This window comes from Thunnus thynnus, chromosome 10 (genome assembly GCF_963924715.1).
Source record: "Thunnus thynnus chromosome 10, fThuThy2.1, whole genome shotgun sequence".
NCBI lineage: Eukaryota > Metazoa > Chordata > Actinopteri > Scombriformes > Scombridae > Thunnus > Thunnus thynnus.
In genome coordinates, this window is record NC_089526.1 from 20,342,936 (window position 1) to 20,359,504 (window position 16,569).

Sequence of the window (16,569 nt, forward strand, 5' to 3'; positions counted from 1 at the left end):
TTAGTATCACGGAGGAGAGAGAAGCCATTGTGCTTTAGAAAAGCCTCCTTATGGCTCATGTCCTCAGATTGTAATGGATCCTCAGCCCCAGTTTAACAAATGCAACTCACTACCGCCAACAGTATATGCATTTCAATGGACCTGGTTACTGAAAATAGGCCGCCTTCTTGTCATCAGCTTATCAAGTAGAGGACAAACATCCTCCCATCCATCCTTCCATCCATCCATCCATCCATCCATCCATCCATCCATCCATAGGAAAATATACAAGTTGACTGTTTGGATGGGGAAACAGTTAAGATAATGACCACTTTAACTAACTACAGTCATCGAGACCTAAGAACTGAAGATTAAAATGTCATCGTTCATTACAGACCAAAGTTAAAATAAAATAACCACAAAACAAAAAACTGGAGTTTTTTCTTTTTTTTAATCTCACAAAAATGAATGCTTCTGTTCCTGAAAAGAGAGATAGAGTAATCTAGAAAACATTGAAAGCACAGTTCTCACTTTACAGATGTTTTTTTCATTTCATGGTTCATTTTAGGCACTTGGAATCATAACAACATTCCCTTTCTGAACAAATCTTTGGTCCGGTATGTAATTTAAAAAAATAAAGCCAGAGTATGAAAATAACTCCAACTTCAATGTTTGTTTCCTCAAAAATGTATTTCTGACATATATAAAGCTTCATAAAGACTTTTTTTTTTTAATACTTAAATAAGATATTATCGCTACATCTCAGAAATGACCAGCAATCTTACAGATGTTTTGCAAGAGAAAAGAAGTGAGAAAAATTCATGTGTTGGCTCAATCAGATGTACAGCAGTACAGGATTGTTTTCATCAAGTCACATTTGGCAAACATGGGTTTCTGTTTTTGTGTGTTTTCAGTCCATTTTCTTTGAAAGATACAGAGCAATGGAGACACATCCAACTCTGCCCTTTATACAGTCAGTTCAGCTACAGGGCAGCCACGTCTGATATGAATTACTGCACGGTGAGACCTGCGGCGGCTGCACATGCGCAATGTAGTAATTGCTGAAGTTAATGTCCTGTATGTACGGAGCTGGCTGGTAGTAACAGGTGACGTTTGTCACAGTGGGGATGGCGTTCTGCTCAGCTAGCACCCTTAGCGCCAGCATGGAGATGAGGCTGAGTGTCTGGCGCCGCTCATGGCCCATCAGACACACGGTGCTCTCGTTCACTACTTGGTGCAAAGTCATCAGGCACTCGTACCGTTTGTGTTCCATCCCAGCAAAGTGGTTTTGCAGGTAGGCCTCCAGTTTCCTCTGCTGTTCACCAATGTCAGGGAAGTCAATGAAGAAGCGTGAGCACATGTAGCGCTGCATCTGCTTCATGTCCGCCTCCGAAGAGGGCCGAAACCCTCGCACCAGCAGGTGGCAGTACTTCAATAACCCGCCGCCTCTGATTTCTTCGGGGCTTCGTGTAGCTATGGTCCTCTGACACAGGTGGTCCATGGCCTCCTTGAAGTCCCCATACACACTCTCGCCGATCACAGTGGGGTGAAAGCTCTCAGACATGGGCGTCTCTGAGCAGCGGTCAAACAAGAGCAGAGAATCGAGGCAAATCTGGAAGGAGTCCACGCTAAATTCAAACTGTCGCCTTAAAGAGTCCACAAATTTTAGCTCCACATTCTTGCCTGTGTTGTTGGACAGCGAGATGAGGCTCCAGCGGTCCGTGTCATTACAGACTTTCACCAGTTTCTGTACATAGGCTTCTTTGAGGGTCAGTGCCGTGATCCGCTCTTTAGAGACCCCAGCTGGCAGGAAGTCCAACAGGCAGTCCAGCACGACGTCTTTCACCAGACGGAAGGCCTGGTCATCTTTCAGCGACACGCCAAAGATCAGGTCGAGGTCCTTGTAGCCCAGTCCGGTGTCCTGGTGGAGCACATGGCTGGCAGCGGAGCCGTTCAGCCTCACGTCTTTGACACACACACCCCTCTCCTCCAGCCTCGCCCGCACCACCTGGATATGGACGAGAGAGAGACACAGCATGTCAGCAATTATAAACATCAAATGAGACAATGTGAGTGTAGGTGAAGGAGTGATGAAAGTAATACACACTCCTAAAAAGTCTCAGGTTAAACTGTTGAAATATGACCAAACAACCTCCACATAGCCATAGTGGAAATCAATAGTTTGTGAAGGGGAAATCAATACTGCTGCTCACAAAAGTCCATTTCATCACCATCAGCTTAAGTCTAAATGAAACCTAAAGAGCCCAAACAAAGAGCAGCAGAGCTGGTGTGTCTGTGCTCCAGGTCCATCTCCCTCTGGGTCAGATTGTCTTATCTTATCACAGAAATAAGATAAATAAGACTGTGGAAAAACAGGAGAGAGATACAGAGAGAGAGAGAGTACCAGTGTGTGACTGGTGTCCAAAAAGAAAACCCTGGCTTTAGGCTACAGCCTCACATCCTCAGGTCATTAAGGGTCAGCAGCATTTCCCTTCCTCTGTCCCAGTGACCTGTAAGATGTTTAAACGAAAGGCGTCTCGGCTCAGTGCCGCCACATTTGAAGAAGATGATCTACATCTGGGCAGAGCTGCTAACATCACTGCCAGCGAGCACAAAGAGAAAACACTTCTAAGTCCATAAATAAAACATCAAAGATAGATTGAGCTCACTTGTCTGAGGGGGAAATGACAATCCACTAGTGCCATAAAAAACGTATTGTTCTCAAAACATTTGGAAGTGATCAGAGAAGATCTGAGCAGTATAACACATCAACAACTAGCTGCAGCTAGTTGTTGATAGCTGGCAAGCTATTTGAGAAGTTTGACATTTTAATTCACCGTATACCAGGCAGACTTGATGCTAGAGCTAATGGACTGTAAGAAAAACAAATAAATGCCTGGCAGATGCTACTTACAGTATACGCTATGCTTGTACTCTTTACGCTATTCCACTGAACAAATAAAAAAATGCAGACAAACTCAAACAATAAAAACTGCAGCGCAAATTAGCTGTCACATACTCACACACACACAATCCTAAATCTCCCTTCTGGTACTGACCTGTCAGATTAGTGTCTGTTAACGCTCTCTCCCATGGTGATCAGATAACGAGCTGGCTCTATTTATACACACTGGGTCAGGCTACAGACAAACATTTGAAAGCAAGTCAACCCCTCAGAAGCAAGGGACAAAATCATAATAGCAGTTATGTAATCATTGTAATCATTCAACCATAAAACAGCGATGATTGGGTTTAAATTCCAATCAGAAGCAATAATAATGCCAGCTTCCATGCTGTGTTATGTGACATCAGTCTGAGCCAAGGCTCAGAGTTACACCTACACTTAACACCTTTACTCCCTCTGCCCTCTTGCAACAAGAAGTCAAATCATACGTGCTCGGATACAGGTGAGTGGTTTAGCCCCCCAGCCTCTGGAGTACAAGTATGCTCCTGCTGGCTTAACATACCAGAGACAAGATTGTCTCACTGTAAATATAGAAATAAGTGAATACTAATTAATAAAAGGTGAGTGTAAAAGTGTAAGGAGTTGTATTCTATAGACTGGCTCACTCATATGCTGCAAATGAGGCCACAGGTCTGTGTTATGAAGCAATTTATGACAGAGGCTGTTGTTATCTACAATTATAGCCCTGTAACTCTTTGGACTTCATAGCTTCATGATGCTGCAGTGGACGTTAGCATCCCTCTAACCCTGCAGCGGGACAAAGGTCTCGGTCACTCTCAGTCATGCCTCATGTGATGGGTAACAGATGAGACACATTTACAACATCAGAACCTATAAAACACACTTTAAAGCTATAAATACACTCATTCTAGTTAGTCATGACAGGAGATTTAGTGATGATCAATGTCCAGCAGACTGTTCAGACAACCACTAAATGAATCTATATGGCAGATGGCAGATTTTTAGCAAAATAAAAATTATACAGGGTTTCCACAAATCCAGGGGAAACAAGAGTCCCCACATTTGGGGCTCAAACCTGCATTTAAGCCTCCTGCGCACTCAATGGAGCATTCATCTTTCCACAACCACAAGCATGAGCTCTGGGCTTCACAAGCTTGTTGAGCTCATCTTGAATATGTCAGTTTGTGAATGAAAATGGAAAAAAAAGGGGGGACTACCTGACATGACTTTGCCATTAGAGATCAGCGGCTATATGTTCAGTTTGAAATTCTATCATAGCATTTGCTTTACACAGCCAACTATTTCTCCAGACTCTGCAAGGGAAGCGCAATGCGATCCAGCCACAATGCATAAGAGGCTGGAAATGTGGAGGGACTTTGACACATGTCTGTTTTATACATTTTAATTCAAACCAGGGGAGTTGTTAAGGCTGTAAGTTTCCCTCTGTGTTTCCACCAGTCTGCTGCTTGAATGCGAATACGATGGGCAGTCAGACAAATCAGCACTAGGGATGGCTGTTAATTTTGATTATACTGTCTGCTGGGGCTAATGCATGGAAATTATACATTTCAATGTAAATATTGGTCATTTATAACTATATATTATATATTAGCTGGCTAAGGTGAGTTACATACTACTATAGACACGATTGAGTCATAGTTTACCTCAAAATAGTTTAAAAAGATAATTTGTGAGGCAATAAAAAGCAGTGCTGGAAAGATGTTTTAAACGAGGAAAAAACAAGGAAACATGGCAAAAAAAATATGATGTAATCTGTTACAAAAATACAATTAGGAAAGGAAGGATAATAAGAATCTACAAAGGTGTCCTTGGAGGGTAAATGGCTCCTAAAGGGGAGTCTGGAAGCCACCAGGGTACTTGTTTCCTGGGAGACTTAAAAGAATAATCACCATTTAAATTTAACTATTTAATTCCTCAGATGTTATAATGAGGGAATATGTAAGTGTTTGATTCACTAGTTTAACTGTATTCACTTCCTGCACAACTATAACGCAGTCAGATGTGATATTACATTTCATTTTAATGCAAATAAAAGCATATTATACACATATACATATGATTTTATATGTATTAAAATCCGCATCTAAGGACATAACCAACAGTAGGCTATAGTAGTGTATGTGTGTGTGGGTTTCTACCTGAACAATCTGGCGGGGTCGCATGGACAGAGTGGGGAAGTTTCCTCGGCCGTGGATGGGGACAGCCTCCCCGAGGATCGAGTCCAAGCGCTGCACCTGATCCCAAGACAACACGCAGAACGGCCGACTCTGATCCGACGCATCACCGCAAGACATGGTGATAACTTTCAACCCCCCTCCCCAAAAAAAGAAACCAGCAGAATGTCAAACAGCGTTTCCCCCCGAGCTCAGCTTTAGTGTATCTTCTCTCTCTTAAGTGAGATATTCCTCTTGGATGTCAGGTCCGATTATTAATCTTGAGGTGAAGAGTTGAAAAAGTTTAGTTTAGTGAGAGGTGTGGAGGTTAGTGCGGGATCAGCTGTTTCCCCCGGTGTGCGCCGCTAAATTCCGGTCAGTCTGCAAAGAAGCGATTCATAAAGAAGGTCCAGAGGGTTTAAAGCCTCCTCATTAGCATGAGCTCTCTGATTGGCTTCTGTGTTTGGTCATTGAGTATGGACGCCCTGTCTACAGGGAACACCCTTCATGTGACGTATTTGACAGCCTCCTCCCCTCTCCATGGTGGACCCTGCATGCTGACAGGGTTTTCCCTCAAACAAGCCTCATAATCTAATAACCTAATGATCTACGTTGCTTCAGAAAATGAGCGCTTATTATTGATCAAGCGTCTATGTCAGGTTTGAAAGCAGATGAGTAAAATATGATCGATTACAGAGATTAGATCACAGATGTGCAACCTCTACTTTCCTTCCTTCTGGTGTATTTCTTTATTTGCACAGGGAATGTTTGCAGAGCCTGCAGGATGTTTTTTTTTTTCAGCAACACCCTGTTTCATGATCATACAGACGTATAGACGCTCAACATCGACAGTCACTGACTGCGGGCCTCCACTGCTGACACTACACGAGATGAGAAAAGGGTTTTACTGGAGAGCACTTCAGCAACGGCTACTAATCACTTTGACCAGTTTATATAATCTGAATCTGAAGATTTAACTTCCCAGTCACAACCTCAGTTTCTCTGCCTTCTTGACCTGTGAGACATTAAAACAAACCGAATGAGCAAACCCCTCATTGCCAGTTGTACCTGATTTTTTCAACCAAAAAGTTTTTTCTTTTTTCTGTTTCTGTTTCATTTGAATTAGACCTGAACCAGTCCATCTTTCTGTGTCCAGTAATTCACAAGTATAAGGCAAATATTAAAGATATTAGAGGAAATTTTAGCCAAAGTTTTTATTTTTTAACACCTTTTGTTTCTTTTACTGACTTTTTTCTTTTTTTCTCCCCTTTTTTAAAGTCCCCCTCCACTCTTCCTGTTCCTTCGCTTTGGATGTTTGAGCTTCACTGTGCAGAATGATGTATGTGCAGAGTTTCACACTAGAAGCTGTTTTCACATTCATCTGCTGAACGTGTAAAGTTTCTCTGTGCTCACCATAAATCTGAGTTAAAGGTGGTGTACATACAAGCAGTATTTGTGACATTACAACCAGTTTGGAGCCAATCGAGGGCCAATAATCAACCTACACAAGCGTGATGTGGGAACCTGAAGCCTCCAATGCACAAAAACTGAGAATGAACTTTACAGCAAAGTAGGAGGCATCTTGTGTTCGACAGTTAAACTTTTGAAATTAAACATATTTGCATATTTATAACTTCTGGATATTTCAGTGAGGGTGAAGGAGAAGATGTCATTTTAAGGATTTCTAACAAGGTAACTGAACAAAATAAAACAAAACTGAACAAAACACATCAGAAACTATTTATTATTCCAAGCAGATGACTTTTATATGTCCTAAAACATGGCTGGAGGGGATCTTTGAATAAAATATATAACATTTCAAACATCAAAGCAAAACTACATGGCTCTTGTTTTAACAATCCCTATTAAAATGTAGTCTTCCTCATTCATGTGTCTCTATAATCACCTACGCCAACATCACAGTTTATAAAAGAGTCTGTTGTGTGGACTGTGCCCAACAAAACTACTAGCAAACATGCAACACGAATACATGTGATTTTCGAGCCTGTTAATGATTTAAAAGAGCTCATGTGCAGTCTGATGTATAAAAGAGACTCCATAAAGCATCCTGGCAATCCATCATCTACTTCACTGAAATCCAGAAGTCACTTGTCAGTATTTAAACTATGATAGCAGGCAATTAAAACTGTAAAATCTTGCTTGCTGATCTGTTCGTCTGTGTTTAAAGTGGCGAGCTGGTACCTTTGACTTGCTTGTTTATTCAACCGATGGAAAATTAAAGCCGACAACCACATGAACAATCGTTCATTTACTTTGCTTGTGATTGTGCAGGGGTTTATGAAAGGGCTTCGATAACCTGCGATGCCCTTTTCAGCTTTCCATTAATGTTTCCAGATACCTTCCTGCCATTTCTTTCTATCCTGCTTCCTTATCTACAGCACAGGGTGTTTTTTTATTTGTTTTAGTGCTGATATAGAGGCATTCCTCTGGTGTGGATAGAACATTTGTTGGCTTTGTATGCCATGTACTGTATGTATTGCATCTCCTGAGGGATACAAATATATTGTAGTGAGAGGAGGCCTGATTTCAGATAGCTGTCAGATGCCTTCCTGTTTATTTCACTCCTCTGAATATCTTAAATCCTGCAGTCTTATTTGCATCAATTCTTACAGGAGTGGACTGTGTAAAAATCCGGCGTGTAATCCAGTAAATGCAGTAAAGATCCCTTAATGAAGCACCCCATACAATGGCAGACATTACTCACAATAGCAGACGTTACTCCTTGAGTGGTGAGAAGGCCTTTAGATTCTGCTAGTATGTTATTTGCCAGTGAACAATACACGTGAAACCCTTGGTAATTTCCTCTTTTAATATGACCCAAACATATCATATGTCATGTCAAAATCTCTAACCGCTCATGTCTACATGTTTACACAGCGTGTAAGTGCACCTGTAAAATGTTTATCAGAGAGTAAAGTTCGCTTCATGATTGACCTGTGTGGGTTTCTTGTGATGCAGCAGACAAATGGAAACACATGCACTTACGCACTTAGGCACGCACATCATAATATTTTCCCCAAACATATCTGCGTGTGTGTGTGGTGTGTGTGTGTGTGTGTTTGTAAGAGCATGTTCGGTTCACACACTCCCAGCTGGAGGTTGACAGTGTCTCACGAGCCTCAGATAGGTCAGGGTCGTGGGCGAAGCGTGGAGTCAGTCTCTGCGGAAGATAACCTCAAATCCTTTGATGTCAACATAATGCTGTTTCCGTGGCAACAGCATCCACGGTCGTTGGGCAGCTAGGCAGAGGTGTCTCCAGCTGAGGGTCCTGCCAGGTGCCGATGTGAGACATCTGCGTCATCTGGCTATAAATAACCTGCAGTGTGGCAGCTGTGCATCCTGCGAGAGAAGGCCAGCTTTTACCTGAATGTGAAACACTCGGGGAAGAGAGGAACAATGACGGCAGATAAATGTCAAGCCACTTGACATTCTCAGGTTCCCCTCACAGTCCCATGTCCGAGGCAATCGGTTGGATGTAAAGTCAAGACAGTCATGCAGTGAAAGAAAAAAATGATTTAGACAAAAAGCCTGCTGAAAAGTATATATATATATATATATATATATATATATATATATATATATATATATATATATATATATATTAAGTCAAATTTTTATTTATATAGCTCAATATCACAAATTTGCCTCAAAGGGCTTTACAATCTGTACAGCATACAACATCCTCTATTCTTACACCCTCAATTCTAATAAGGAAAAACTCCCCCCGAAAAAACCCTGTAATGGAAAAAAATGGAAGAAACCTCAGTAAGAGCAACAGAGGTGGAATCAATTTTCCAAGGACAGTCAGGAAATAGATGTTGTGTGTACAGAACAGACCAATATAGTAAAATTAATTTATGAACAGGATGACAACATATAGATAAATAGATAATATTTACGGAGAATCTGGTCAGAAGGGCATCGAGGAACTTCAAACAGATAGGACCTCCTCTCACCATGGAGACTTGGAAAACAGGAGAACTTACGTCACGCCATTCACACACGCAGAAGGAAGAGAGACAAGGAAAACACACACACAGAAGGAGGAGAGACAAGGAAAACATACACACAGAAGGGAGAGAAAGAGAGACAAGAACATCAATCACATAGGTGTTTGATGCCCTTTTATTTTTCTTGTAGTATTTTTGTGACGTTATATCATTGTCATTGGATCCTCTGTTTATGCCTGAACTGACATCCTGTTGGAGCCATGACAACTGAGACTGTGAGTCTAGTAGGTGTGGTGAGATAGCCAGTATTTAAACACACCTTAAGCAAATGATGCATTAGACACGTGTGTGTTCCAGTCCTATCCATGATCAAACATTAGGAAACAATCTGGCAGTCGTGAACACCAGAAAACCTTATATGAAAGACATTTTGTGGTTTGTCACCTCTGTATTTGTGTTGGATAAAAGATGTCACAGTGATTTTTGTTGTTGTTCTTCTTCTTCTTGCCAAATATCTTTATGTGTCTTTGCCTCGTTGGCAGCAAGAGGAAGAGGAACGATGTGGTGGAACGGGCCTCTCTCAGTGGACATCAGTCCGCTGATGTCCCTGAAAATCGATGTTGCCAAACAACAAGCAAGAGTCACAATGATCAATTGTGCGAAGACAGATAAAGCTCTGTCTGTCACAGTGACTGAGTTGTGATGCTCTTCTCTTATGAGTCTGTCAGGGCTCCTACAATCTAAGTGAATTATTTGCCCCCGAAAAGACTTCCCTCAGTCGCCTCCGGGCGCACATTATACTTGAAGCCTTTGCTATTATTAGAGTGTGCGTCATGTTTAGCTTTGGACAGTACTGACATAGCTGAAATAGTGATACAGCGGCTGTTATTACATTGCATGTCTGACACTACATTGCATGTCTTTGATTTTGCAGTTATGTCAGCCAACATTAACAAAACCAGTTTGATTTTGTTGCTTTTCAGGCACAGTCTGCCTTGGCAGCAGTTTGTATATACAACTAGGTTGAGTTGACCAGTCAGCCTGGACATCAGGGCCTACCTGCGATAGAGAGAACCCGCGATAAGAGTTCGGTTTACTTTTCACCATTTGCTCCTGCTGACAAATCTATGGGACTGTGGAACAAGGTTACGCAAGCAGCCGTGCTGCTGACGTCAGACTGCCTTCGCTGCCTGCTTGATTGATTACAGTAGTGCTTGGAAGAACAGAGCAGTGCACTCATTGAAAAAATAAACACACCAAAACACACTATATATTCAAGTGCCATCATACACCAGCTCTCTGCATTGTTCAGAACTGAGCAGTGAAATGAAAAAATACCAAATATATATACACTATTTGCTGTTGATCTCATGTAAGCTTTGTTACTATTGTTAGACTGGAATCAAATCATGACCTACTGTAACCAAACCCAACCCTTACATACTGTTCACATTCTGACCCTTCACAGTATCCCTTCATAATTAGTCTCTATACCAAACATCTGAACCACAAATTTATTTTTAATTCATAAATACCTCATCAGTCATTAATAAATCCTCTTAGAGGATGCCTGGCCTATCCTGGCAGTGGCAGTGTCGATAGGACTAGAGCATCTAGCACAGTTCAAAAATGCAAACTTTGGTCAATCTGTTTTCTAGGTTAAAGTAGTGGTGTTGTGGAATTCTATACCCACAAACATTAGAGACTCAGGGAGCTTTGCAGAGTTTAAAACCAGCCTCAAGTTTTGGCTAAAGTCAGCACAAAAGTGTCACCACCAATCATTGCTTGTATTTATTGTATTTGTCATTATATTTAATATCTCACACTGATGGCTTCTACTATGCTGTTTTATGTAGTGTAATTGTTGTTCTGTGGTTGTTTTTTTGTCTACTTGCCCAGAGACAACAGATGTAAATGAGCTACAAGCCAACTCTGGTGCAATTACTTTTAATTGTGCGCTGTCCCTGTAGAGAAATAAACAATAAAACTAAAAAAAACTAAAAACTAATGAAGCTCTCAGAGAGCTGAGAGACTATGCATTAGGTTTTATGCTATTTGTGGAGGAAAAACATTTACAATCACATTACATTATATTATGGTCATTGAATTGTAATAAATACGGGTCAAATTTAACCCCTCTATGTATAAAATGTGTATCAGCTACACAAAAATAAATTTGAAATATTAAAATATTTTGTATATTTTTGGTCATTTCAGGAAATTTAATTAAATTTCAGGTGTTTTGGGGTTTTTTCCACTGCTCTCAAATGTACAAATTGGTCAAATTACTCCTGAACAGTAATGTAAAGGCTAATTTTATGCGTGTAAATAGTGATGATACAGTATTTCACAAAGAGTATGTTAACGCTGGCTTAAGTAATAAATATATTCCTATCAATCATGTTGAAAATAATCTAATGATAAAGAATCAGTTCTGTCTTTTCATCCTGTTTTTGTGTTTTTTCTAAGTACTCAACCCAGAGAGCTGTGGCTTTATTCTCATATCACCATTATGCCATAGTTCTGACTTGGGTAACTTGGGATTAAGGGAGGTTATTGCATAGCTCAACGGTCAAATATAGTGTTTGACTATGTATTATATAAGCCGCTCTGACTGTACTGACTCTGAGGTCGTGTTGACTGCTGATGGCATTATAGAAAGAGAAAAATGTAAATCAAACAGTGGCTGAGGGTTTAGAGACATGAGAAAAATATACAACAGAGCAAGATAAGAAATTCCTTTAGCGCTTGAGATAAAAACGCAATTTCTACAATAAATCAACTTGCTTTCATGAGGTAGAGCAGAGAGCTGAGGGTAAAAACTGACTGTTTGTCATGCACACATTCTCTCCTATATCCATATAAATTATCATTCTTTTTCTTAAAGCCAAAAACACACATGGATATTTCAACACATGTGACTTATTCCCGACTTACAAAGGAGCCCAGTTAGAAGAGAGGAATGTATGACCGCGGTAATAAAACACCCTCACCTCCTTCTGTATGTCTGGGACGTCCTAACTTGGATTGCTTCCTTAACTGGAGCTTAAATCATGTTATGCAAAGGCCCCACAGCCACCCCAATAGGGTAGTTAGGTTCCCTGTTGCAAATCACTCTGTCAAATACTACAATAAAGAAAATAAACCCCAGTTTGCTTCACTTCCCAGCTTTGGTGTTCCCTGTGGGTTCTCGCTCTAGGTATAATTCTCCACTGATCAAATACTACCAACTACACTCCAGGGACTTAGAGACAAGTTGACAGCTGTGTACAATGTGCAGATCTACGTCCTTGAATAACCACTAAGGCAACAAATGCAACCGTAAAAGCTTATAAAATAAATATTTTGTGTAATTTTCTCAACACATGAGCCTGGTGTGGACATTGCATATTAAAAGCTACCAGGGAAGCCAGCTGGCTCCGTCCACTCTCTGCAGCATTTACCAGAAGCGAGGGGGGGAATCCCTATTTAGCAGCAAGCTCTGATTTCATTCCCAGAAATCCTGCTCCTGTAACCTCATCCAGTAGCCAGAAAAGAGAAAAAACTCTCTCTGAGGGTGATAAAGAGTGTAACACGTTGCAGTCAATTGTGTTGATTCACTGGACACCTTTGGGGTTAAGCACAGCAGAGATACAGAGTGGTCTGTAAAGGTCATGATCATACTAGCTTGACTCATGTTTGACTAAAAAAGCAGAGCCACTCTCACTCAGGTTAAACCTCCGTTCAAATAAGCAACTAATAAAAATATATTAGCAACACGTTTTCCAAATCATCATCCAGATTTCTGAAATCCTCTTCCTGGACGGCTTATGGGAATGGGCAAAACTGTATCCCATCATGCCGCGGGACAGAGAGGGACAGCTGGATGTTCCAAGAAATACAAAAAGTACACTTTACACTTTCTAGTACACTAGATTAATAGGTTTATGATCTGTGATTTACAGGCATTTCCAAACTCATGGCAGGTGTTTGTTAAAGATAACTAAACTAAATACTGAACTAAAACAAACCTGGCTTGTTTAAAAGATTCACGCAAGCTCTCCGGTGAAGGGCTGAGATTTATGTAGCTCTGTAACTGAAAGCAGGCATGTAGCACACATGGCCAAAAGCTGTTCTGAGTTACATACTGTGGAGCTATGAGTAGCGACTGGGGCTCAGACACTGATCAAAAAACCACTCGACATTCACCACACGGTCTCAAACATTTTACAATACATTTCAAAGCCTTGTGGCCTCCCGACACAGACTAACTGTAGTGTTTTACTGTAGAGCAAACCTCTCTCTCTCTCTCTCTCTCTGTGTCTTTGCTACCTTTCTCCCCTTTACGTAACTTTCTTTTAAGTAACATAGGTAAACACGGGCAGAGATATGGAGCGTTTAACCCATTCTTGCCTTGTAAAGGTTTACTGTGGCCTTTTAAATCAAACAAGCTGAGAATATGTCTGGTCATGCCCTCTCAGTGACTCAGCATCCATTATCTATCGGTTCCTCCCACCTTCTTCTCCACTCACTTTTATTTCATTGCTACATATATATCTGATCCATGACCCAGTGCCTTAAGTACATTGGACTTTATCAGTTATTGCATAACGTTAACCTGTACATAACCAGATCCTTACAATGTTTGCATTTCTATAGTATGGCTCCATAAACAAAGTGGTGGAAGAAGTGTTCAGATTTACTTTACCATGTGGTAAAAATGCAAGTAAAAGTTCTGCATTTAATATTTTACTTCAGTAAAAATATATATATAAATATATTTAAAGCACAAAGTGAAACTAAAATGGGCTTTGTTAGTGTTTTATTATTATATGACTGAATTATAATTAATGGTGTATTAACAGGTAAGCAGCATTTTAATATTGGTTGCAGTAGAGCTCATTTTACCCATTTTATAAAGCTTTGGGCGGTTTAATTTGCTGTATAACAATGCATTGCATCTTACTGTATGTGCTCAATATAGGTTTTCATCATCTGTAATGTAACTAGAAACTATAGCTGTCAAATGAATGTATTGGAGTAGAAGTATAAATTAGCATAAAATTAAGATAATCATGTAAAGTACAAATATTGTCCTGTGCAAAAGTTTTGGGCACTCAAAGTAAAGTGAAGATGCTTTCAAAAATAATGCCATGAATAGTTTTTATTCATCAGTTAACTTCATACAAAATTCAGTAAACAGAAGAAAACCAAAATGAAATCCATACTTGGTGTGACCATGTTTTGCCTTTCAAACAGCACCAGTTCTCGGTACTCTTACTCACAGTTTTTCAAGGTACTTGGCAAGAAGGATGTTCCAAGCATCCTGGAGAACTTGCCATTCTTGCAGAACTTGCAGTTCTTCTGTGGATTTAGGCATCTCGGTTGTTTCTGTCTCTTCATGTAATCCCAGACTCACTCCATGATACTGAGATCAGGGCTATGCGGGGGCCACACCATCTGTTGCAAGACTCCTTGCTCTTCTTGTCTATGAAAATAGATGTTTATGAGTTTGGCTGTATGTCTGGGGTCATTGTGATGCTGCAAAATAAATTTGGGACTCATCTGAATCCTCCCTGATGGTATTACATAACAGAGAAGAAGCTAAAGTACCTAAAACTTTTGCACAGTACTGTACATCCAAACTGTACTCAAGTAAATGTATTGAATTACTTTCCACTACTGAGTAAAGCAAAATCAAACATTGTAATTATCTGCTATAGAGACAACTTCAGTGGTTTAACTTGTAAAGCTGCACAATATAAAATAATCAAATATATTAATATAAATATATAACATACAGATTTGTTTTATTAACTTAGCCACACAATCCACTAAGACAATGTATCTTAAAATAAACAAAAGATACAAAAAAGGTTGTTATTTTTTTAAATCACCTCAGGACTAAAACAGACACAGGATGCTTCACATCTAATTGCCTAAAATAGATGCCACTTTATCTTGACTTAAAATATTATAGAAATAAGATACTTTCCACTTTCCACTAATGTATAAACTCTCAATAGAACGCACATTTTCAGTGTTAAAATATATGTCAAAGTGTGTTTAATATGACTTCTATGCTCAGAAACTGTCATGATGTGAGTGTGAGTGATAGATGCTCACTGAATAATGTTGAAATTATGGTTTATTTTATGGAGAAAAGTGCACTTTGATGCCTTTCTGTCTCTTTAAAAAACAAAGAGCGATGAGTTTATCTGCTTGAAAGTGAGCCTTGATATTATAAAAATGATCTGTCAGCAAGCAGAGCATTGTTCAGTGGATTGATTGAAGCCATATCTAACAGTCTGCATGATAATGGCTGTGATAAGGGCTGACCCTGTGTTACCCTGGTACACTGCTCCGGTTCCATGGCACATAGTCAGGTTTCCATGAGGAGCTCTTTCCATTTTACCGTGTAATGCCAACACGTTTCCACTGCAAGAACCAGGGATATCTCATGTTTTTTTGAAATTCACTCTCAGTATCTAATCTGCACACTGAAAAGAACAAACACTCACATATCCAACAACTGCACTCCTTGCAGTTTGGCTGATATGGTATCTTGGAAAAGTAGAAATTAATTTTTATGATTATTATGACGACAGGAGAAAAGGGAGCCATACCTTCATATCAAGATCAAGACGTTTATGTAGAACAGCAGAAACAGCTGCGGCAGTCTGATACAAAACACAATAATCACACAATCTAAATATGCCTAAACTATTCCAACCTAAGATAACCTGCACACTGTGAGCTGCACTGTCAGATCTGCCTTCTGAATCTTTTAATACAGTGGATCTCTCAAGAAAGCTTATACAAAAATAAACCAAAAAAATAACGAACTGAACTGATCTACCCTTAATCTTTAAAAAGCGCTTCCAGGGAATTTTTTAGGTGTTCACACACACGCTGTCCACAAGGCACAATGCCCAAACACACACAGATAATCAAATCCACCCATGTTACACCCAGGGATGTTCCCGGAAAAGCAGTATACAAACATATGGATAAGTACTGACCAAACTCCACAAACACACACACAGACATACTAACTAAGTTGTCATGGATCTACAATTAGTGTCGCCTCGGATGCATGAGTTGCAACAGTTTGATCTACGTTGACCCTAGTTAAGAGGTCAAACACACACACACACAGCTGGAGGAGCAAAAACTTTTCTTCGAGAAGTTTTGTAGTATAAATCTACTGTGGAGAAAATACAAATACGTAAAAACAGTATTACAATTCAACTTTTAGGATTCAGAAATTTCAACCACTGTGTGCAAGTGATCCACAGGATTCAGTTGTTTCATGTTTCACTGGCAGTGGTGCTAACTATTCCTGCTGGCAGCTGCAGCCTGCTGGCAGCTGGTTTATACTGCTCAGTACAGGGTTAATTATATCCAGCTTCACTGCCCAGCACAGAGACGTGCCATTAGCTCTCGAAATCACAGCAGCACTGATGCTGACAACTGCCCTGACTGTGAGTCACCTGTTTTTTTTTGTCACTGAGCTACTTCAGTTCTGCTCTGGTCAGTC

At 40.2% G+C, this 16,569-nt stretch overlaps 1 protein-coding gene across 1 annotated transcript; it reads right to left on the reverse strand.

Annotated features, from left to right (window-relative positions):
* Positions 1 to 411: 411 nt before the first annotated feature.
* On the reverse strand, positions 412 to 5,487 carry tent5ba (terminal nucleotidyltransferase 5ba). The gene is made up of 2 exons (XM_067601991.1): positions 5,065 to 5,487; positions 412 to 1,987 (listed from the first exon to the last, which is right to left on the reverse strand). The coding sequence occupies exons 1-2, from the start codon at positions 5,218 to 5,220 to the stop codon at positions 959 to 961; spliced, it is 1,185 nt and encodes a 394-aa protein (XP_067458092.1). The 5' UTR covers positions 5,221 to 5,487; the 3' UTR covers positions 412 to 958.
* Between the last annotated feature and the right edge of the window lie 11,082 nt (positions 5,488 to 16,569).

Excerpts from the sequence above, each read along its gene's own strand:
- tent5ba (XM_067601991.1), bottom strand. The coding sequence starts at position 5,220 with ATGTCTTGCGGTGATGCGTCGGATCAGAGTCGGCCGTTCTGCGTGTTG. Across the intron at positions 1,988-5,064 it reads GACCCCGCCAGATTGTTCAG|GTGGTGCGGGCGAGGCTGGA; the intron begins GTAGAAACCCAC and ends GTCCATATCCAG.